General features: G+C 40.6%; 1 protein-coding gene and 1 long non-coding RNA gene across 2 annotated transcripts; both read left to right on the top strand.

The window, feature by feature from the left end:
* Positions 1-8,765: 8,765 nt before the first annotated feature.
* On the top strand, positions 8,766-10,621 carry LOC149480195 (uncharacterized). The gene is made up of 3 exons (XR_016317011.1): positions 8,766-8,961; positions 9,282-9,519; positions 10,587-10,621. It is a non-coding gene; the product is annotated as an uncharacterized LOC149480195 (long non-coding RNA).
* LOC149480194 (mitochondrial intermembrane space import and assembly protein 40-B) lies at positions 10,498-12,358 on the top strand. The gene is made up of 2 exons (XM_089706863.1): positions 10,498-10,877; positions 12,134-12,358. The coding sequence occupies exons 1-2, from the start codon at positions 10,498-10,500 to the stop codon at positions 12,318-12,320; spliced, it is 567 nt and encodes a 188-aa protein (XP_089562989.1). The 3' UTR covers positions 12,321-12,358.
* The last annotated feature ends 12,024 nt before the right edge of the window (positions 12,359-24,382 follow it).

Genomic DNA, 24,382 nt, shown 5'->3' with positions numbered 1-24,382 from the left:
CAGAATGGTTTATAAAATGTTTATACTTATTAGGTACATAAATGTTAATCTGAAGGAGACGTGCGCTTACATAAAAATCATATTCTAATTGTGTAGCGCGTTCAGTGTGTTGGGCAGCGCTCCTTGCTCGGTGGTCCTTGATCGGCGCGAGTGTGGAGCGCGCAGCAATATTAGCATGTTACAAACGAGTCGTCACAGATAACGCGAGAACCATCAAATCAAAACATTTTATCCTTGTTACCTCTGTAAGCTTCCATAATCGAGAGTTTCGTACAAGAAATTATTGGGCGTCTCATCAAAATAAAGCTACTCACGGAAAATTTGCTTGATAGTAATCAAGTGCAAAAATGAGCGATGGATCCTGAACTATACAATAATTGCACAATCGGCCCAATTACGCTTTCTAACCGCCGCGGCCGCGTCATCCAGCGTCGCCCCGCGTGGACCAATCGCCAGTGTCACCAATCACCATAGACACCCCGACATTATGAGCATCCATTGCTACTTCGCACTTTACAGCATCCACGTATGATAGTTTTCTAAATTCATTCTTTATCGGCTAAGTTTATGTGTGACGAATTGCAATATCTGAAGAGGGTGCAACTCTACAGTAACCTGATCCCAGATAAAACCACCGTCTACCGCACCGTCATAATAATGAATAGGTACTGATTTCATAAATAATGTATTATTTTTGTAGTTAATGATTATGACCTTAAATAGAATATTTCGCGAAGAAGTTAAAAAGCCAGTTGCAGCCTGTCGAATAAGTTATTAAAATGTAAGGAAACCGTAAGTTATTAACCAAATAAAGCGAGGCGACATAAATAGTAAATGTGGCGTCTGTAGCTATATTATCGGAACCGCGATATTCCAGGGTGAACGGGTATTTATGGAAATGAAATGTGTGTTTTGTAGTCAACTCAGTAGCTGGTATGAGCGATTTCGCCGCCAAATGGAGTATGTGGATCGGGTGCCAGAGCGGGAACAATTATGGGCGCGCGGGCTACGCGACATTTTCAAACTCAAACTCAAACATTTATTTATTCAATTAGACTTCTTCTAGAAGCACTTTTGAAACGTCATTAAGTACATATTTTTAACATTTACCACCGATTCGGAAAGCAGTATCTACGGAGAATAATCGGCAAGAAACTCCATAGTTGCTCTTTTTAATCATGTCAGATTTACAATTTTACAAATTACATATTATGTAATATCATAATACATCATAATATCTAATCTAATATATCTATTATAAAGGCGAAAGTTTGTAAGGATGTATGGATGTATGGATGTATGGATGTTTGTTACTCTTTCACGTAAAAACTACTGAACCGATTACAATGAAATTTAGCACACATATAGAGGGTAACTTGGATTAACACATAGGATAGTTTTTATCCCGGAAATCCCACGGGAACGGGAACTATGCGGGTTTTCCTTTGCAAACGCGGGCGAAGCCGCGGGCGGAAATCTAGTATTATCATAATATGCCAAAGAACTGTCCTGTGGTTTTTACGCGACAACCCTCCATGGGTTTTTATCGTCCATATATTCCTTAATACTGTAATAGGCTCTCTGGACAAGTATTTTTTATATAAGTTTTAAATTTAGAACTACATACTAAACTCTTTAATATTATGAGGAATTCTGTTGTAAAAGCGTATAGGTACCTTGGCCCATAAATGAATTTTTAACTTTAGCTAGCCGGAAAAATGGCATTTCAATTTTATTTCTGTTTCTTGTGTCATAACAATGTCTATCTCCTACTTTTGTGTGTAAGTAAGCGTTATTGTGTACATCATCATCAATACATATAATAAAATTCTAGAAAAGTGATGTCTGTACAATGAAAATATGTAAAAAAAAATTAGCAGGGGTTATTACTAAATCGATCCCAAACCCAAAACTATTCTTAAAAAATTTTTTGTCTGTTTGTCTGTTTGTCTGTTTGTCTGTTTGTCTGTATGTTTGAACACGCTAATCTCAGAAACGGCTTATCCGATTTAGATGCGGTTTTCACTAATATATTGTGGTAAGCTTCATTTAACATTTAGTGTTTATTTCATGTCAATCGGTTCATAAATAAAAAAGTTATGACCATTTAAGTAATCACAGCGAACATTTGCTAAGGCATTCTATACATGAATTACTTTACTTTATTACGTAAATTATACGCTAAAGTTATTCCTTGACATGTCCAGATGATCATATCGAAAGTCCCCAAGCGTGGGGGGGGGGTGGTTATGCTGAGGGGGTAGTAGGGGGGGTCAAAGGACCTTTATTTAGATTTTTGCTCTTAAGTCTAAAACCTGCACAAATAGCATTATGGTTACTTCTAGGTAAATTTTCTATATAAAAGGTCTTTGAAATTATGTCGTAGGTATTATATTTTTAACCCCCGACGCAAAAAGAGGGGTGTTATGACCGCTATGTGTGTATTGCGTGTCTGTCTGTGCCACCGTAGCTCGCTAACGGGTAATACGAATTAGATGCGTTTTTTTGTTACATTAGTTGTTTATTATATTATATTATAGGGGTAAGTGGGAATGAAAAAAACGAATGTTAGTTGTTAATGTAGGTTGTTAATGTAGGTTATACCCAAGTGATATATCAAATGAAAATAGACGACATGTCAGAAACAATTAGTCAAATTTTATCAAAATCGGTTCATCCATTTATTTGATATAGGGGTAAAAGTGGGAATAAATAAATGAATTTTATCAAATATACTCAAGTGACGTATCTAATGAAAGACATGACGTGTAAAGTACAATAAGACATATTTTTTCAAAATTGGTTCATCCATTTATTGGATAAAAGTGGCAATAAAAGTTGTCAAATATACCTAAGTGGCATATCAAATGAAAGGGCATGACCTGACGTGAGAAGTATAATGAGGCATAGGCATTTAATCGAAATCGGTTCATCCATTTATTATATAGAGGGGTAAAAGTGGGAATGAAAAAAACGAATGTTGTCTGTTATACCCAAGTGATATATCAAATGAAAAAAGACGACCTGTCAGAAACAACAAGTCAAATTATATCAAAATTGGTCATCAATTTATTTGATATAGGGTTTAAAGTGGGAATAAATAGATAAATTTTATCAAATATACTCAAGTGACGTATCTAATGAAAGACATGACGTGTAAAGTACAATAAGACATAATATTTTATCAAAATTGGTTCATCCATTTATTGGATATAATATGTAGGTATAAAAGTGGGAATAAAAGTTGTCGAATATACCCAAGTGGCATATCAAATGAAAGGGCATGACCTGACGTGAGAAGTATAATGAGGCATATTTAATCAAAATCGGTTCATCCAATAATTATATGTAGGGCAAAAGTGGGAATGAGAAAAACGAATGCTGTCTGTTATACCCAAGTGATATATCAAATGAAAAAGACGACCTGTCAGAAACAATTAAGTAGTCCAATGTTATCGAAATCGGTTCATCCATTTATTTGATATAGGGGTAAAAGTGGGAATAAATAAATAAATTTTATCAAATATACTCAAGTGACTTATCTAATGAAAGACATGACGTGTAAAGTACAATAAGACATATTTTATCAAAATTGGTTCATCCATTTATTGGATATAGGTATAAAAGTGGGAATAAAAGTTGTCAAGTAATATACCCAAGTGGCATATCAAATGAAAGGGCATGACCTGACGTGAGAAGTATGATGAGGCATATTTAATCAAAATCGGTTCATCCATTTATTGATTTATAGCGGTAAAAGTGGGAATGAATAATCGAATGTGGTCAAATAATATAATCAAGCGGCATATCAAATGACGTGTGAATTACAATTAGTCATGTTTTATCAAAATTGGTTAATCTGTTTATTACCTACATATAGGGCACCTTATGGGTGATACTGGGGATAAATAATCCAAATGGAGTAGGTACCAAACGAAAGGATATGACATGTACATAATATATAGGAATGATTAGACATGGTTTAGATCAAAATCGGTTCTGCCATTTACTAGGGGTGAACGGGAAAAGTTGAAAGTCTGTGAAAGTAGAAGGAATATGGGAGCGGGAGAATAACCACATCCTGGAAATTTTGAACTCTTCTGACTGTACCTAAGTTTTATAGCTCAGTTTAGTAATAAATTTTACTAACAGTTCTTTTGTGTTATTATTTATTTAATTTCTTAACTTTATAATAATGTGTAAGTACTTATAATTTAGTTGTATATGATAGTACGTGTTTCAAGACGTGTTTACTCAATAATTGTGTGTTAAGTAGTAACTACTATGCAGTCACTATTCCACGCGGACGAAGTCGCGGGCACAGCTAGTATAAAATATTATTAAATATATACTGCGACGGTACGGTAAGGATACCAGTATTCTTAGTGAGTCTCGAGCACGCAAATTATATATAGAGCATATGGCTCTTTTCTGTAATATAAATATAGTTTCTATATCTGCAGCCCTGCCCCATAGCAGAATTCCATAGGACATTATGCTATGAAAGTAGCTAAAGTAAACCAATCTAGCCGTTTCTTCATCGGTGAGATGCCTTATTCTTCTAACTGCATATGCAGCTGAGCTGAGCTTAGCAGCGGTGGTGGTAACATGGGCCCCCCATTGAAGCTGTGACTATTATAAAATAATATAATGAATGCTCTTCATAGTGCGCATCCTGCTATGTTCTAGGGTTTCTCATTGGAACATAAGACGAGGAAGACATCAGTTGCGGTCTCGATCCCGCACAAACGAGGGGTTTTGGAGATTTGCGCGTAATCCTGTGACCACCCGCGCCGAGCTGAGCGCCTCGCGTGCCCACACACCTTCGTGTGACAAATTACTAGCTTTGTTTTTCTGTAAAATATTATGGAGTAAATATTATTATTATTACGATTTAAATACAATTTTTATTACAAATTACATTTCTTATTGTTTTAACTGTTTCTAATACCATGATAAACCCAACTCTATAATATGCCGAAGGCAATTCGCACTTAAGAGGTACTATTAATGTGAAATGTTCGGGTGGGTGGAGCACATTCGAGCAGATGCCATATTGTGCTGATTATTGTCAGATACGCGAAATTACGGCCTTCTGCGCGCAACTACCCTTAACGACCACTCGGACCGGATCCTCGAACACTAAAATAAACTCTGTCGATCTACAATAAAGTCCATTTTTTCTTACCGTTACCTTGTTTACGTTAACGCTCTACGTACAATGCACGCTTTAATACGGGCATAAAAAGAAATAGAAAGCTAGTATTTGTTCGGCTTCGAAGGGTGAAGTGGAACGGCTGAGCTCGTTTTGTGCACAAAGATGTTATTTATGTCGAAAGTCACGTTGATATCGAAAACACAGTGTCCTCGCCCCTCCTCCCGCCGCTCTCGCCCACCTCGACTAGCACCACCGCTATCCTAAGGCCTTCATAATAATTTATAATCTTTTTTTATACTTCGATACCCGATAACGATTTTTATAAAGCTGACGTTTTTTTTAATTTTTTTGTTTCGACTTATCTTAGAAATGATTCCACCGACCTACATAGGATATCTACGTCAGCTACGTACCCTTTGCATAATCAACTTCATAAGTAAGTAGAGACTACCTATATAAAGTTGATTGACGATGTTTGATTTTAAATAAAAAAATGCATATGGGCTGATGATGATTGATTACTACAAGCCATTATGAATAATTATTCAGTAATCAGTGCGTAAAGACGGACGCAGGTGGCGATTTTGGGCTCGGCACACTGCAGCTAGAGGAGCGCTTGCCCGCTGCTCAGAGTGAGCAGCGGGCAAGCGCTCCTCTAGCTCGCTCGACTAGCTGTAGCTGTAGTAGACCGCAGTAGACAGCTGTAGACACGTGTACGCCACATGGCAGACCGAGCGCCGTCCACGTGGGGGACCGTGCTGTATTCCTATAGTTACAACTATTTCAGACTTCAGTTAGGTACCTACATGTATGTTTTACGCACAAATGTTGTTATATTTTTCTTGCGTATTGATGTAACATATGAAACTTAAAATAATCTAATAGGTATAAAATGTAGTAAGATTTCCACGAATTTACTAGCAGCCTACCAAGTAGGTGCCCAATGTCACGTAAACTGTCAAATACGGGCAATTAGAATACGTTTTTAAAATGGTAGTTTTATACATTATTCTAAGAATAAGTTTTAAACTAAAAAGTATAAAATAATTCTTAATCTAGGAATCAAACAATGAGTAATAACCAATACATAGTATATTTAATCCTGGCCATCCTTATCAGGATAATAAGATAAATTCATTAAATTATTATATTGTTACCGGGTTTTTATAAGTATACAAAACTTTAATTAAATCAGTCGGTTTAAAGTGGGTCAAAATCGAATCGAAGGAGAATTGGTTACATACAAACATATGTTTTCAGCTGATCCTGGCGATCCTTATCAGAATAACAAAATAAATTCATGATATTATTATATTGTCACCGGACCTTGATAGTTAAGTGTACAAAATTTGAATGAAATCCGTCGGTTTTAAGTGGGTCAAAATCGAGTCGATTTAGTCGGTAACATACAAACATACAGGTGAAGCTAATAAAAGCGTGTTAAAAAGAGCGTTAAATTTAAATTTAACGCTTTAAATCTGATAAATCGATACTTGAAAGTTGAAAGCGAAACATACAAAGTAATTTAACCGATACATATATTGCAGAATATGCTACATACACAGCTATGCTATTCAGCGACGTATATTCAGCATTTACCGGAAATGTTTAGAGATATCAGAATCTTCACTCCGTAAGACATTCAAGATGTCTCTGAAATGCGGAATTGTCTGCGCTCTCGTGTCAGGGCGGGAAGCGGGGAGCGGTAAAGAAGGAGGGAAGTTATGCACTGCAGCCAACTCGTGTCAGCATCCTTTCACACCCTAACGTTAATCTTTGCCCACCCGAACATAAGAGCAGCGAATAAAAGTAAATATCACATTAAATCTACCGTATATGTATTTTCCTCGGCTAGAGGATTTGACGTGTCCGTGAGGCACGCAGTGAGAGCAATTAGCAGCAGTTATCGCAGGGCCGCTAACTCCGCGCTGGCGGCGGCGGCGTGACGGCACGCGGCGGATCCATCAAAAACTGTTACTATGGGTTAAATCTTACTAATATTATAAATGCGAAAGTTAGTGAGGATGGATAGATTCTTTCACGGAAATACTACTGAACCGATAACGTTCAACGAAATATTAGTGGAGCGTCACCCAACTGGGTCACGGGCCATGTTTACGGTGATGACTAGCGAATTTAAAATATTTATGGATCGTGCATAAACATCGTTTATTTGGTCGGCATTTTGAGTGCGCATAGTTGGGCGGAGAAACAACTGTACGTCACGCATAGGCAACGATAAATAACCGCTGAGCCCTTTGTTGGCGGATCTATCGGATAAATTATAGTGTCGCCTCCGGGCTCTGTCCGCGGTTCGGCCCACGCACACACACACGTAATGCGATCTTCGCAGAATTTTGCTTGCTTATTTTTGTCTAATCTTCGCCGACATGCCACCGTTATAACATAGTAAAAAGAAAGAAGTAGGTCAACTCACGACGTTTACAAAAAGTCAAAATCATCAAAGAAAAACTGTTTATAGCAGCCTTGCACAAATTTCAGCTAACTTTACAAAATTTATTTTTCAAAAGGTATTTTTTTCTGGGTTGTAATCCTCAGTAATTTTACCCTTGATGGGCACATATATTTCTTTTTATTTTACTTTTTGGAAAGCTGAAATACGTAAAACAAAAAAATATGAGGTAAGTTAAAAAAGTATAAATTTCAATGTAAAAACGAACAATCTTCTACATGTGAGTGCAATACCGATGTCGTGTGTTGTTTCATTATTAGTAACAATTCTAAATTTTCATCATAATATTGTAATTACAATATTATATTCTCTTCGCTATCCATAAAAACTCGTCATCATGGTTACCTTACTTGTTAAATTTGTTTATTGAAAACTTGTTGAAAAATGATAAAGTATTAGGAAAATAACAAATTTAACATGACTGCTTACTAAAATGATGCTAAAATGCTAAATTAGACAATTTTTGCCATTGAAATGATTCTTAACAGGTAAATGCAGGAGTATTGAGGAATATTGTAAATAACGTAAATATACACTTGCCTGTGAAATTCTATGCCAGAATTTGGTGTCCAAACACTTCTGCAATTTTGCACAATACAATACATTCTTTATATTCGGAAAATATTTATTAAATAAGCAACAATATTAACTTAAATATTCGAAGCGACGCAATTTTTTTGACACACATGCCATATTGACAAAGTGAGAGTTGCTACAATTTTAGTATGGTGATGGTGACTACCCATAATCAGGGAGTATCGCTTTTTAATAATTGGTTCAGATACTTATTTTATTTAGCGTAAATAATAATTGTCTCATCCAACAATGCTTCTGAATGACGTTGTTGGCAATTTATCAACAAACTCATGTACAAAAACTAACCTTTTGCACAGAATATTACAGCATACATAGTAGCCTTGGAAAACTTCGTATTAACAGTGGCAATACCAAGTTAGGTGTGAAAGTGATAAAAAACATGAACTGGGCAATATTTTCTTGTTACTCGTTAATGTTCATACCGAAAATATCTCCAGTGTATTATGAGTGTATTAGATAATAATTATGCTTCTTGCTTCCTACCAAATAGCCGTCAACTGTCAAGTGTCACTTGTCAGTCCGAGCTTGTCAGTTGTTTCATGTCTGTTGTCACATTTATCTAAATACAACCCTGTGATACAACCTATGATGTACGGATACCAATTTCTTTAATTACTTTTATGTGTATTCAAGGTACTGTTAAGAAATAAATACTTACCAATATAGAGTGTAGACCGAGAAAGACACGTATGAATTCTCGATACTATTATTTAGAATTGGACGTGGAAAAATTGTAAGTAAACATTTACCATTCTATATGTCCACTTTTCTGATTTATCACACAAAACGTTATTTTCGGAGTATTATTGTTGAATTAAGAATTTGGTCTAAATAACGTGGTTTAAATATTGATAATTTTTCATATTCAGTTATAAGTAATATAAACTGAACATTATAACCTCTTGAGGCTCCTATGAGCAATATAAATGTATCGGTAACATGCATAGTTTTTAATATAAAGTTTTGTTAGTACCTATCTCTTGGTTATATCTACATATTTTTTATGCTCAAGACTGCAAGGTGATGATGTTAATATTATGCAATATTTTGCAGAGGGAACGCTGAGCAACCAGCGCTAGCGGCACAGAGCTTGCTGCAACACGTGGGACGTGAGCTGTTCGGGGAAGTGGGCGTCCCCCACGCAGACATACTGCGAGCAGACGGCTCCCGGGTGCTTGTGCGAGTGCAGTCCCAGTCGCTGAGGAAGTTCCGAGCGGCCATCGCTCTGTCACCTCAGAGAATACACGTCTGCAACCAAGCACCTTCTCTGCAGGCATTAATTTGATTTCATGTAAGTCGCCGTGGAGGAAAGTTTTTAGAATTAGAAAACTTTCTTAGATTGATACATTAGCCTGAGTAGGTTATGTTTATTTTTATTGTTGTTCTTTACAGTTTGGGTTATAATAAATGTGGATGAATAACAACAATAAGTTTTACAATAATCATTTTATTTTATATAAACATGCAGCACGAAAACTACTAGATTTCTATGTATAGGATTGCTTTCATCTATACTATAAAGAGGAAAGGTTTGTAATTATGTATGTATGTATAGGTTTTCACGCATAAACTACTGGACCAATTTAAAAAATTATTTCACCATTAGAAAGCTGCATCTTCACTGAGCAACATAGGCTATATTGCATTTTCAAAAAAAATTAGAGATCCTAACCAAAAATGTAACCCAAGGTGTCAAAAATTCCTTAAAAAAAATTCTGTCATTGCGTGCGCTGCGGAATCTATTCCTTGAAGTACGAAGATGGTTCTTATGAAAAAAACGTAAACATGTAGGTACCACGGGCCAAGCCGGGGCGGACCGCCAGTATTTTATATTATTGCACAATTACTGATTCTACAATATGTTACTCATTCCCTATAACTGCCCATAGGTGTACTCTAGCATATCAATGTACTTGTGCTCTTTAAATTAAGAATTATCTATACAAATATTATAAAGAGGAAAGGTTTGATTTTTTGTTTGTTTGTTTGTTTGTATGAATTGAATAGGCTCCGAAACTACTTGGCAGATTTGAAAAATTCTTTCACGGTTGGAAAGCTACATCATTTCTGAGTGACATAGGCTAGGTTTTATCCCGGAAATCCCACGGGAACGGGAACTATGCGGGTTTTTTTTTGAAAACGCGGGCGAAGCCGCAGGCGGAAAGCTAGTAATTAATATTACGTCTGCAATTCTGTTTATCATTTCAGCCTTATAAAGATAGAGAAATGGATTCCATTATTTTCATAGTTTCCATGAGTTATTTACACTATGTATAGCATAATTCTTCCTCATGTTCCACTAAATGTGGCCAATGTGACCAAGTGCAAGTACATACATAGTTTGGTTGTGTCGCGCAGGTCGGGGCCGCAGGTGGAGAGCGGTGCGGGTGGGGCGGGTGGGGCGGGGGGAGTGGGGGGGGCGGACGGCGCGGGCCGCGCGGTGTGGCGCAGCGGCGCGCACACGGTGGTGCTGGGCGCGCGCGAGGAGCTGGCGCGGCCGAGCGCCGTGGCGCTGGCGCCGCCCGAGCCCGCGCCCGGCCTCATCCTGCCCGACGGCTCCATCAACTGGGGCTGCCCCTGCCTCGGCGGCATGGCCACCGGCCCCTGCGGCCCGCAGTTCCGCGACGCCTTCTCCTGCTTCCACTACAGGTCCGATCCCGATTATCCCACGAGATGCTTCAATGTTTCGAATATATGGGAGACAAAACTATTGTTGTTACCCCTCCAAAGATTGGCAATTCCTTATTAATTTGTTTTTATTTAAATTACGCATAAATTAAAAATAGATTACTTCTGCCTTAACATTATAAAAAGAATGAACGATTCTCTCATAAAACGCAAAGAAAATAGGAAGAAATATGCTGAAAATCCTAGTATCCCCTACTACCTATATTGTATATGCGAAAATTATGTGAGGTAGTGGTGATAATACTTATGATGTATAGCAGAATTATTACACACTAGCTTCCGCCCGCGACTCCGTCCGCGCGGATGTCGGTCTTGGCGTGGTTGGTTTATTTCTCCATTTTGAGTAACTCTGACAATGACATCTTATAAATATCTATTGGACCCAAATACGGCTGGGCCTATAATAATACGCAACGTGTGTTCGCGGTTCTACAGAACAACGTCTATGGATAAAACTGAAAAATTAAGATTAATTTTTTTTTACGTATTTTTCCAGGATAAAAAGTATCCTATTTTACGCCCAGGATAATAAGGTATAATTATACCAAGTTTCATCGAAATCGAACCGTTAGTTTTCACATGATGTCTTCACATACAGACAGACAGACAGACAGACAAAAATTTTTTTAATCACATATTTGGGTTTGGTATCGATCCAGTAACACCCCCTGCTATTTATTTTTTTAATATTTTCAATGTACAGAATTGACCCTTCTACAGATTTATTATATTATGTATAGAAGATATAGATTTGCTAAATACTTGACTTTCACTTCGATAAAACCGCGCGGCACATCTAGTTTGGATAATCATTAAACACTAGCTTTCCGCCCGCGGCTTCGTCCGCGTTTTAAAGAAAAACCCGCATAGTTCCTGTTCCCGTGGGAATTCCGGGATAAAACCTATCCTATGTGTTTATCCAAGTTACCTTCTATGTGTGTGCTAAATTTCATTCTAATCGGTTCAGTATAGTATTTGCGTGAAAGAGTAACAAACACACACATACACATCATCAAACTTTCGCATTAATTATAATATTAGTAGGATAGTAGGATTAGTAGGATAGGTAGTTTTTTAAAACTAGGACGTGATTTTATTAATTTCTGATTTGTCTAGTGTCCTAATAAAATGTTTCTCCAACCTATTTTGACCGCATTTTTCGCGTCAATTATGTTAATCGTTTTCTGGAACGTCCCTACAAATTTGTCGCTTTTCAGTGAGGCGGAACCGAAGGGCAGCGACTGCTACGAGAAGTTCAGCGTGATGCAGGAGTGCATGTCGCAGTTCCCCGAGCTGTACGGCAAGGACGACGACGACGACGAGCTCGCCGCCGCCATGGAGCAGGCGGGCGACGGGGCCCCCCCCGCCCCCGCCGCGCACACTGACACCGCCGCCCCCGCCTAGTTGTAATAGCTGTAGTCATATGTAGCCAAATAAAACAATTATACCTACAATTATATCTTCGTATTATTTACTAGACTCCGCCCGCGGTTTCTCTCGCGAGGCCTTTTTTTTTTTTTTTATAGTGGGGAAATCTTCCAAAGATACCCACGGCCCCCGGGGAAGGAGCCGTGGGTTATGTCGGATTCTTACCGACTAAAACCCCACTGTGTTCCGTCGAGCCGCTTTAATGATGGGGCCGCGGGTATTTGTTAGAATTCTTCCGCGACCCCCTCGGCGGCAGCCCGTCTCCAGGCCAGGCGCAAGCCAAGAACAGGAAAGGTGGTTTGCCTGCTCTTCCCTCCCGTTGGCGGCATGAGCGGAACACGTCTCAAGTCGCCTCACCGCACCGGACGATGGATTACATTCCCCGTTCCACCGCCCGGCGCCCTTCGTCAAGGAGGCACGTTGCGACCGTGTAAAGGTGGCGGTTCGCGCCGCGACAGAGACAAGCGACCGAGACAGGAGACCGCGGCCGAAGACCGCGACCGTTACTTGACGTTCGGCAATGTATAGGCGACAGTTCGCGAGCGAGACAGAGACAGGAGACAGAGACGCGAGACGGGAGACAGCGAGACCGTCGCTGCCCCAGACCAGTAGTGTCTCGTGTCGCGCTCAAAAAGCACAGCCGAAAATACTTTCTGAATACATTATCATCAAACATTAGGTGCTTGTTCACTAATAGCGAAAATGATCCTTCTTGGCCTCTAGTTAAATATAATTCTTTAATAGGTAATCTTCTTCTAGTTTTGTTTTTGTAATAATAATATAATAGCAAATCATCGTCTTCTTCTTCCTCCAATAGAACTTCTACTACTTGGTTTTCCATCATGATACAAAACACAACTACTACTACTACTACATCGACGGACTCTCTGATACTGATTAACTTTTCGGTCGTGAAGAAACTGATACACTTGTCGCGGTCTCCGGTCTCGGTCTACAGTACATGCAGAAGAGACCGAGACACTTGTCGCAGTCTTCGGTCGCGGTCTCCTATCTCGGTCGCTTGTCTCTGTCGCGGCGCGAACCGCCACCTTTAAGCGGCCGCAACACGGCAACGACGCCCAATAAGACGTCTGCGCCGGATCGGGTCCGCGTGAGGATCCCTCTCGCGCACCCGCTCTGCCTCCTCTTTCTCTCGCGAGGCCTACAAAATACAAATTATGTACTGGACTTGTAAATTTGTCGGAAATCGAGATAGACCATTTTTTACTCTTAAAAGCTCCCCCCTCCCACTTCTCGAACTCGGATCGACCGTAATTTATTTTTCCTTTCATTTTTATCATATTATTCCCCTCCTTTTCTTATCGGTTTCATCCTAGTGTGATCTTTTTTTGTTTTTTACCATTTTTGAAAGCTTCAGCCCTGGTCTAATTATCTTTATCGAAAATTTACTTCAGCACATTGAAAACAAGAAACACATTCCAATGACTGGTGATTTCAGTTTCAGAATATATTATTTCTCTGCTATGGAACCACAAAATATGTAGCTATAAGTACTCAGAGCATTGCCGATATTATTATGTATCTTGAAAAATGAACTTTATGAGGTTACACTACGTCACATATTTAAATACCTGATATGCTATGGTACAATATAACACTGTCTTTCTACCACTTGCGGTAGGATATTTATTTTTGTAAAACGACCACTTGTGGCACGATTAACACTTCCTTTCGACAGTTTTTCACAAATAAATAAATAAATATTTCAGGATAATTTTCACACACGGCACGATCTGGTCCCATACTAAGCTTTCGCTTGTGTTATGGAAACCAGATGGAAAAAAATTATGAAACACAAAATTTATTTAATAAACCCTACAGCTGGTTACTTAACTATTATTTATTGATTGACTAGCTTTCCGCCCGCGGCTTAGACCGCGTTTTAAAAAAAACCCGCATAGTTCCCGTGGGATTTCCGGGATGTAACCTATCCTATGTGTTTATCCAAGTTACCCTCTATATGTGTGTTAAATTTCATTGTAATCGGTTCAGTAGTGTTTGCGTGAAAGAGTAACAAACATACACATCCATCCACTAACTTTCGCATTTATCTTAGAGCATTAAACCAACGCATTTATAATATTAGTAGGAAGTAGGATGAAAATAATTTATGTAAATGAATGAAGTAAAGGTGGCATTGAATAAAGTTTATCAAAAATATTTGGTTAACTACTAGACGTGGGTCGGTGGCGCGAGTTACGGGACAACTGAGGGCGCCGGCGCCGGGCGAAGTTATGCGAATGTGCGACGCTACCGAAAATCCTGCGTCAGCACAGCACCTACAAGTATACAATATAGGTATAGGTAAACCAGAATCTGATGGCAATTAGGGAAATCAAAATTTTGAGTGTGCAACCCTAGGGAAAATGGACTGAACGATTTTGATACTGCGTATTTTTTATTTTGTCCTCAATATCATTAGTCGCATTAAACAAGTGGATAATACTGTATTTAATAATGAGATATCCACGTAATATTATGTAGGTACTTAATAAATGTATAAAATACATATTACTTTTCTAAAGGTAATACATAATATTATTATGTGTTTACACATACCTATATTTGAATATATGTATATCATTATGGCATGTGAAAATATGGATGTAATGATAATAAATAAATAAAATAAATATTATAGGACATTATTACACAAATCGACCTAGTCCCACAGTAAGCTCAATTAAGGCTTGTGTTGTGGGTTCTAGGCGACGATAAATATAATATTTAATAAATACATATATAGATAATAGCACCCAGACCCAAGAACAAATAATTGAGTTCATCACACAAATATTTGCCCTGACCGGGGATCGAACCCGGGACCGTCGGCTCAGTAGGCAGTTACTTTACCACTGCGCCAACCGCGTCGTCAAAATAATGCAGATCAAAACTTATTTACTACTAGCTGTGCCCGCGACTTCGTCCGCGTGGAATAGTGACTGCATAGTAGTTACTACTTAACACACAATTATTGAGTAAACACGTCTTGAAACACGTACTATCATATACAACTAAATTATAAGTACTTACACATTATTATAAAGTTAAGAAATTAAATAAATAATAACACAAAAGAACTGTTAGTAAAATTTATTACTAAACTGAGCTATAAAACTTAGGTACAGTCAGAAGAGTTCAAAATTTCCAGGATGTGGTTATTCTCCCGCTCCCATATTCCTTCTACTTTCACAGACTTTCAACTTTTCCCGTTCACCCCTAGTAAATGGCAGAACCGATTTTGATCTAAACCATGTCTAATCATTCCTATATATTATGTACATGTCATATCCTTTCGTTTGGTACCTACTCCATTTGGATTATTTATCCCCAGTATCACCCATAAGGTGCCCTATATGTAGGTAATAAACAGATTAACCAATTTTGATAAAACATGACTAATTGTAATTCACACGTCATTTGATATGCCGCTTGATTATATTATTTGACCACATTCGATTATTCATTCCCACTTTTACCGCTATAAATCAATAAATGGATGAACCGATTTTGATTAAATATGCCTCATCATACTTCTCACGTCAGGTCATGCCCTTTCATTTGATATGCCACTTGGGTATATTACTTGACAACTTTTATTCCCACTTTTATACCTATATCCAATAAATGGATGAACCAATTTTGATAAAATATGTCTTATTGTACTTTACACGTCATGTCTTTCATTAGATAAGTCACTTGAGTATATTTGATAAAATTTATTTATTTATTCCCACTTTTACCCCTATATCAAATAAATGGATGAACCGATTTCGATAACATTGGACTACTTAATTGTTTCTGACAGGTCGTCTTTTTCATTTGATATATCACTTGGGTATAACAGACAGCATTCGTTTTTCTCATTCCCACTTTTGCCCTACATATAATTATTGGATGAACCGATTTTGATTAAATATGCCTCATTATACTTCTCACGTCAGGTCATGCCCTTTCATTTGATATGCCACTTGGGTATATTCGACAACTTTTATTCCCACTTTTATACCTACATATTATATCCAATAAATGGATGAACCAATTTTGATAAAATATTATGTCTTATTGTACTTTACACGTCATGTCTTTCATTAGATACGTCACTTGAGTATATTTGATAAAATTTATCTATTTATTCCCACTTTAAACCCTATATCAAATAAATTGATGACCAATTTTGATATAATTTGACTTGTTGTTTCTGACAGGTCGTCTTTTTTCATTTGATATATCACTTGGGTATAACAGACAACATTCGTTTTTTTCATTCCCACTTTTACCCCTCTATATAATAAATGGATGAACCGATTTCGATTAAATGCCTATGCCTCATTATACTTCTCACGTCAGGTCATGCCCTTTCATTTGATATGCCACTTAGGTATATTTGACAACTTTTATTGCCACTTTTATCCAATAAATGGATGAACCAATTTTGAAAAAATATGTCTTATTGTACTTTACACGTCATGTCTTTCATTAGATACGTCACTTGAGTATATTTGATAAAATTCATTTATTTATTCCCACTTTTACCCCTATATCAAATAAATGGATGAACCGATTTTGATAAAATTTGACTAATTGTTTCTGACATGTCGTCTATTTTCATTTGATATATCACTTGGGTATAACCTACATTAACAACCTACATTAACAACTAACATTCGTTTTTTTCATTCCCACTTACCCCTATAATATAATATAATAAACAACTAATGTAACAAAAAAACGCATCTAATTCGTATTACCCGTTAGCGAGCTACGGTGGCACAGACAGATACGCAATACACACATAGCGGTCATAACACCCCTCTTTTTGCGTCGGGGGTTAAAAATATAATACCTACGACATAATTTCAAAGACCTTTTATATAGAAAATTTACCTAGAAGTAACCATAATGCTATTTGTGCAGGTTTTAGACTTAAGAGCAAAAATCTAAATAAAGGTCCTTTGACCCCCCCTACTACCCCCTCAGCATAACCACCCCCCCCCCACGCTTGGGGACTTTCGATATGATCATCTGGACATGTCAAGGAATAACTTTAGCGTATAATTTACGTAATAAAGTAAAGTAATTCATGTATAGAATGCCTTAGCAAATGTTCGCTGTGATTACTTAAATGGTCATAACTTTTTTATTTATGAACCGATTGACATGAAATAAACACTAAATGTTAAATGAAGCTTACCACAATATATTAGTGAAAACCGCATCTAAATCGGATAAGCCGTTTCTGAGATTAGCGTGTTCAAACATACAGACAAACAGACAAACAGACAAACAGACAAAAAATTTTTTAAGAATAGTTTTGGGTTTGGGATCGATTTAGTAATAACCCCTGCTAATTTTTTTTTACATATTTTCATTGTACAGACATCACTTTTCTAGAATTTTATTATATGTATTGATATTAATTAATTAACGATTGTATATAATTTTTTATAAAATAAAACAATAATAAAATAAAATCATGTTTATTTTCGTAAGTATTATATATTTAAATCAACAAACAATATTATAGTAGTGTCCGACCGAAACTGGTTTACAGGCCGAAACCGAAACCGAAACCGAATGTTCGGCCGTGGCTTCAGTTTCGGCCGAAACCGAAACTCACGTGGTCAAATATGAAATTTCTAAAAATACTGAACTTTGGTGCATTTTACCTATTATTTTGCCTTAAAAACACAGTATATTAAATTTGTTGTAATCGTTTATTTAATATAAAATAAAATAAAAATATTTTTAAAATATATTAATAATAACAATTTTTATTATTTTTTCAAATTAAGTTCTCAGTAAAATCAGTCATCTAAATCAAATCAGTAATTGTAATTTAAATACTAAGTTTTGGTATTTTGAGATCTTTCTCTTTATTAAAGAGTCTTTAATTCATACTTTGGATTGGTGTTTGTACTTAGAAGAATAATCAGTCTCTTTTAGGTATGACGCCTGTATGTTTTTTTTATCCCTTTCACACCAACTTGCCAAGTTAGGTGTGAAAGGGATAAAAAAACAAAAAACATACAGGCGTCATTCATATTTTCTTGTTACAAGTTAATGTTCATACTGAAATCTCCAGTGTATTAGATATAAGCTTCTTGGGGTCAACCATTGACAGCGTCCGCCAAAGCGATGCCGAGGAAAAGGAAGTTAGACGAGCGTGAACGTGTGTGAACTAAGTTCACTGAACTTGCGAAATAAGTTTCGGTTTCGGCAAAAGTTTCGGCCGATTTTGGCCGAAACCGAAACTGCGGCCGAAACCGAAACCGAAACCGAAAGTTCGGTCGGACACTATATTATAGTTACCTATTTATAACATTTTTAATTTAAAGTATCAAAACGGGTAAGTCCAACTTAGCAATAAATTAGGTTAGGTTAGGTTAGGTTAGGTTAGGTTAGGTTAGGTTACGTTACGTTAGGTTACGTTACGTTAGGTTAGGTTAGGTTACGTTACGTTAGGTTACGTTACGTTAGGTTACGTTACGTTAGGTTACGTTACGTTAGGTTACGTTACGTGAGGTTACGTTACGTTAGGTTACGTTACGTTAGGTTACGTTACGTTAGGTTACGTTACGTTAGGTTACGTTACGTTAGGTTACGTTACGTTAGGTTACGTTACGTTACTTTACGTTACGTTAGGTTACGTTACGTTAGGTTACGTAACGTTAGGTTACGTTACGTTAGGTTACGTAACGTTAGGTTACGTTACGTTAGGTTACGTTACGTTACGTTACGTTAGGTTACGTTACGTTACGTTAGGTTAGGTTACGTTAGGTTAGGTTACGTAAGGTTACGTTAGGTTAGGTTACGTTAGGTTAGGTTACGTTAGGTTTGGTTAGGTTAGGTTAGGTTAGGTTAGGTTAGGTAAGGTTAGGTTAGGTTAGGTTAGGTTAGTTCTCAGTAAAATCAGTCATCTAAATCAAATCAGTAATTGTAATTTAAATACTAAGTTTTGGTATTTTGAGATCTTTCTCTTTATTAAAGAGTCTTTAATACATACTTTGGATTGGTGTTTGTACTTAGAAGAATAATCAGTCTCTTTTAGGTATGACGCCTGTATGTTTTTTTTATCCCTTTCACACCAACTTGCCAAGTTAGGTGTGAAAGGGATAAAAAAACAAAAAACATACAGGCGTCATTCATATTTTCTTGTTACAAGTTAATGTTCATACTGAAATCTCCAGTGTATTAGATATAAGCTTCTTGGGGTCAACCTTTGACAGCGTCCGCCAAAGCGATGCCGAGGAAAAGGAAGTTAGACGAGCGTGAACGTGTGTGAACTAAGTTCACTGAACTTGCGAAATAAGTTTCGGTTTCGGCAAAAGTTTCGGCCGATTTTGGCCGAAACCGAAACTGCGGCCGAAACCGAAACCGAAACCGAAAGTTCGGTCGGACACTATATTATAGTTACCTATTTATAACATTTTTAATTTAAAGTATCAAAACGGGTAAGTCCAACTTAGCAATAAATTAGGTTAGGTTAGGTTAGGTTAGGTTAGGTTAGGTTAGGTTAGGTTAGGTTACGTTACGTTAGGTTACGTTACGTTACGTTAGGTTACGTTACGTTAGGTTACGTTACGTTAGGTTACGTTACGTTAGGTTACGTTACGTTAGGTTACGTTACGTTAGGTTACGTTACGTTAGGTTACGTTACGTTAGGTTACGTTACGTTAGGTTACGTTACGTTAGGTTACGTTACGTTAGGTTACGTTACGTTAGGTTACGTTACGTTAGGTTACGTAACGTTAGGTTACGTTAGGTTAGGTTACGTTAGGTTAGGTTACGTTAGGTTAGGTTACGTTAGGTTAGGTTAGGTTAGGTTAGGTTAGGTTAGGTTAGGTTAGGTTAGGTTAGGTTAGGTTAGGTTAGGTTAGGTTAGGTTAGGTTAGGTTAGGTTAGGTTAGGTTAGGTTAGGTTAGGTTAGGTTAGGTTAGGTTAGGTTAGGTTAGGTTAGGTTAGGTTAGGTTACGTTAGGTTAGGTTACGTTACGTTAGGTTACGTTACGTTAGGTTACGTTACGTTAGGTTACGTTACGTTAGGTTACGTTACGTTAGGTTACGTTACGTTAGGTTACGTTACGTTAGGTTACGTTACGTTAGGTTAGGTTAGGTTAGGTTAGGTTAGGTTAGGTTAGGTTAGGTTAGGTTAGGTTAGGTTAGGTTAGGTTAGGTTAGGTTAGGTTAGGTTAGGTTAGGTTAGGTTAGGTTAGGTTAGGTTAGGTTAGGTTAGGTTCCCGTGTGGAGTTTCTGGTCTCCCATCGGGCGCGTCCTCAGGTGGCGGATAGGGGAAGGCCTCCCAGATATGGGGGGTACCGGTGGTCTTGCCGGCGCGGACCAAAATCAGCGTGGAGGAACTCGAGGGCTACCACGTCCTCGTTGCAATCTCTGCTTTGCAGAGAAATTGCTGGGTTTGTTTTCGAACAGTGCTGCTTTTGCGGCGAGGTATGGCGACCAGTGGTTGCGGACGATTTAGTCCTACTGGACGACGGGCTGCTTTGCAGCGATGGATGGCGGTTGTATCAATCGCGGCGCGGCGGGCTGGGCGGCAGGTTTTTCTGTCGCCTGGTTAGAGGCTTCGGCCTCCCGTCGGGCAACCTGTTATCCGTTGTAGTGTTGTTGTCACGTCTAGCAGCTATGACGGACCAGGAGGCTTGCCTTAATCGGCTGGCCTGAGAGGAAGGACACCTCATCAAAAACCCTCAAATCCGCGTTGTAGTCCAGCGGCGTGGATTTCCTGTCCTTCTTGGACAGTTTGGCTCGGGAGAGCGTGAGCTTTTAGCTGTGTACACCCATGGATACCGCCCGACCTCCATGGTGTAAAAGGGTTATCCGGGTGCAGGGGGCACCGCCCGGATGGACGTTTTATATCCCCCATACTCGTGGGAACAAAAATGTCCTTTAACTCTGAACCGATCAACGACGACCCTAGCAAACACACAATTATGGACACTGAAAACTTCTATGATTTGGAAGACACTGACGGAAGTATGTCTCCGGCGCGTGTCGAGACAAGGCGGGGCAGGGCTGTGCTGCGTTCAAGCTCCAGCTCTGCCAACAGCATCATAGAAATGGATGGAAAAGACAGGCTGTGGCGGAAGCGGACGCTGGACACCAGCTGTTCTGGTTCCGACGAAGAAGATGGCACAGGGGTTTTTACATCCCCATTTATTAAGACCACCTCAAAAAGAGGGAAGGGCCGCCCATCGGGTTCAAGCGCCACTCGGCGCGAGGCCACATTCGATATGACGAGGTTGCGTAAGAGGGAGTTGGAGGCGCAGGCCGAGAAGGAGGTTGCTGAGTGCGCCGAGCGCATTGAAGTGGCGCAAGCTAGCGCTCCTCTCCCTCCCATTCCAGCAAAGACAAACACGTCCGAGGCTCTCAGTCGCCGCATTGCCGATGACCTGGCTGCAATCGTGAAGGTGATGACCAAGTCATCAAATCTCAAGGGCACTTTTAAAAAGGCCCTGAAATTGGCCCACGATGACATTGAGCAGTCAGTAGCTCTATTAGAGAAACACACTGTCTCTGAGGAGACGAGATTGCTGCAGGCAGCCAATTCCCGCCTACAGGCGGAGCTCGACTCCCTGAAAAGGGAACTCCAAGAGGTGAAGGCCTCTCAGGGCTCGTCGCTGCCTGCTCAGCCCCAAGATTCGGATATCTTGCGCCAGGTCGGAGCAATGATTAACGCGAGATTTGAGGCTCTAGAGGAGCGTCTGCTGCCGGAAAAGCGCATAAGACCTCCGCTGGCGGCAGATAGCAGGAAAGCGGCAAAGGCGGCTGAACAAGCGATGGCCGATGACCTCGCACCGCCCCCTCCATCAAAGGCGAGGACATATGCAGGTGTTGCGGCTTCATCGCAACCGGGTAGATCGGTGTCTGGGCCCGCAATTAAGAAAACCGCGAAGCAGACGGCGGTCCCAGCTTTGGAGATTGAGGCAACCTCGAAGAAGAGGAAAAAGAAATTAGCGAAAGGGAAGGAAAGGGTCCCCGTGCAGCCTGATCCGGCGGGTTCAAAGCCCCCCAGAAAAGATACGCTGGCCACGTCATCCGGCCCCCCGCAGCAGCCGTCAAAGGACGGAGAGTGGACTGTGGTCGGAAAGCGAGGAAAAGAAAATAAGGGGAAAGGGAAGAAGCCTGCGGCTAAGTCCCGCAAGAAGAAGTCGCGAAAGCTCCACGCTCCGAATTCCTCGGCTGTCGTCCTTACCCTGCAGCCGAGTGCGAAGGAGCGTGGCGTAACCTACGCCGGTGTTTTGACGGAGGCGCGGCGTGGAATAGACCTCGCCGAAATTGGCATCAGTGCAATGCGTTTTAAGCGCGCTGTCACTGGTGCCAGGATACTAGAGATCCCCGGTGCTTCCAGCACCAAAGAAGCGGACTCCCTTGCCGCCAAATTGCGGGAGGTGCTCGGTGAGGATAACGTTAAGGTGTCCAGGCCGGTCAAGTGCGCAGACTTGCGAATCACTGGCCTGGATGACTCGGCCACAGTCGAGGACATTGCGGCTGCGGTATCGCGCGCAGGGGAGTGTACCGCGGAGCATGTGAAGTGTGGTGGCCTGCGCACGGGCCCCCGAGGTGCTGTATCAGCCTGGGTTAGTTGCCCGGTGACTGCGGCGAAGAAGCTGGCGCAGGCGGGGCGCGTAATGGTTGGGTGGGCTTCGGCGAAAGTCTCTCTCACCGAGCAGAAGCCCCTGCGCTGTTACCGCTGCCTGGAGGTGGGCCATGTCAGCGCCACGTGCTCCTCGCCGACGGACAGGAGTGCCACTTGCTTCCGCTGCAGTGAAACAGGCCATAAAGCTGGTGGATGCGATGCCGCCTCCGCTCGCTGCGCCCTATGCACGGAGGCAAAGCTACCGGCAGAGCATCGGCTTGGAAGCGCAGCCTGTAAGGCCCCGAAGCCTAAAAGAGGTGGAATGCGGAAGCAAGATGGCGCTCCAACGCCATCACGCTCTGCTCCGGTGCCTGATGAGGTACCGCAAACGGAGGCAGCCATGGAAACGCAGTAATGGCCCCACTGCGTTTCCTACAGGCCAACATCAACCACTGTGCCAGGGCCCAGGACCTTTTACATCAGAGTCTGGCAGAGTGGGAGATTGACGTGGCGGTAGTGTCTGAGCCATACAATCTGCCCCCCCGGGATAACTGGGTGGGCGATCTGGACGGCTTGGTGGCGCTGGTTGCTCAAGGCGACACACAGCTTGAGCAAATCATAAGGCGACGGGGATGCGTCTCGGCGGTTGTCAATGGCTTCACCGTTGTGGGGGCGTACTTCTCGCCGAACCGTTGCCTCGCCGATTTCGAGCAGTTCTTGGTTGAGCTGAGGGATCTGCTAGACTTCGCACAACCTCAATCTGTGCTTCTGGCCGGGGACCTGAACGCCAAGTCGGTGTCTTGGGGCTGCGTGGCAAGTGATATACGTGGCTCGACACTCGCTGACTGGGCAGTTGCGTCGGGACTGACGGTTGTTAACCGTGGAGCAGAATTAACGTGTGTTCGGCAGAGGGGTGGATCCATTGTAGATGTCACGTTTGCGAGCCCCCCTCTCGCTCGTCGTATACAAGACTGGAGGGTTCTTTTGGACGTGGAGACGCTCTCGGATCACCGTTATATCCGGTTTAGCGTCTCCACGCCCTCGACGGCTCCCAGTCAATTCCCCCCTGGCGATTGTCGTCCGCGCTGGGCACTTGGTAGCCTCGATAGGGAGCTCCTCATTGAGGCTGCCTTAGTGCAGGCTTGGCTCCCGTCGCAGCAGAATGACGGCGAAAACGTAGAGGAGGAGGCCACTTGGCTTGCCGAAGCTATGTCTCAGGTGTGCGACGCGAGCATGCGGAGGGTGCGGTCGGTTCCACGTAGGCGCCAAATGTACTGGTGGTCCGCCGATGTTGCCCAGCTGCGTGCTTCATGCGTGGCTGCGAGGCGGGCGTACACCAGGCACAGGCGCCGTAGGCGGCGTGACGAAGAGGAGGAAGCGCGGTTATACGCCGTCTATAGGGACTGCATTGTGTCTCTGCAGCA

The sequence above is a fragment of the Colias philodice genome, chromosome 18 (genome assembly GCF_061535455.1).
Source record: "Colias philodice isolate Cphi_HAF_F1 chromosome 18, ilColPhil1 Martin Lab GWU primary, whole genome shotgun sequence".
NCBI classification, from domain to species: domain Eukaryota; kingdom Metazoa; phylum Arthropoda; class Insecta; order Lepidoptera; family Pieridae; genus Colias; species Colias philodice.
This window is presented reverse-complemented; position numbering and strand designations above follow the sequence as displayed.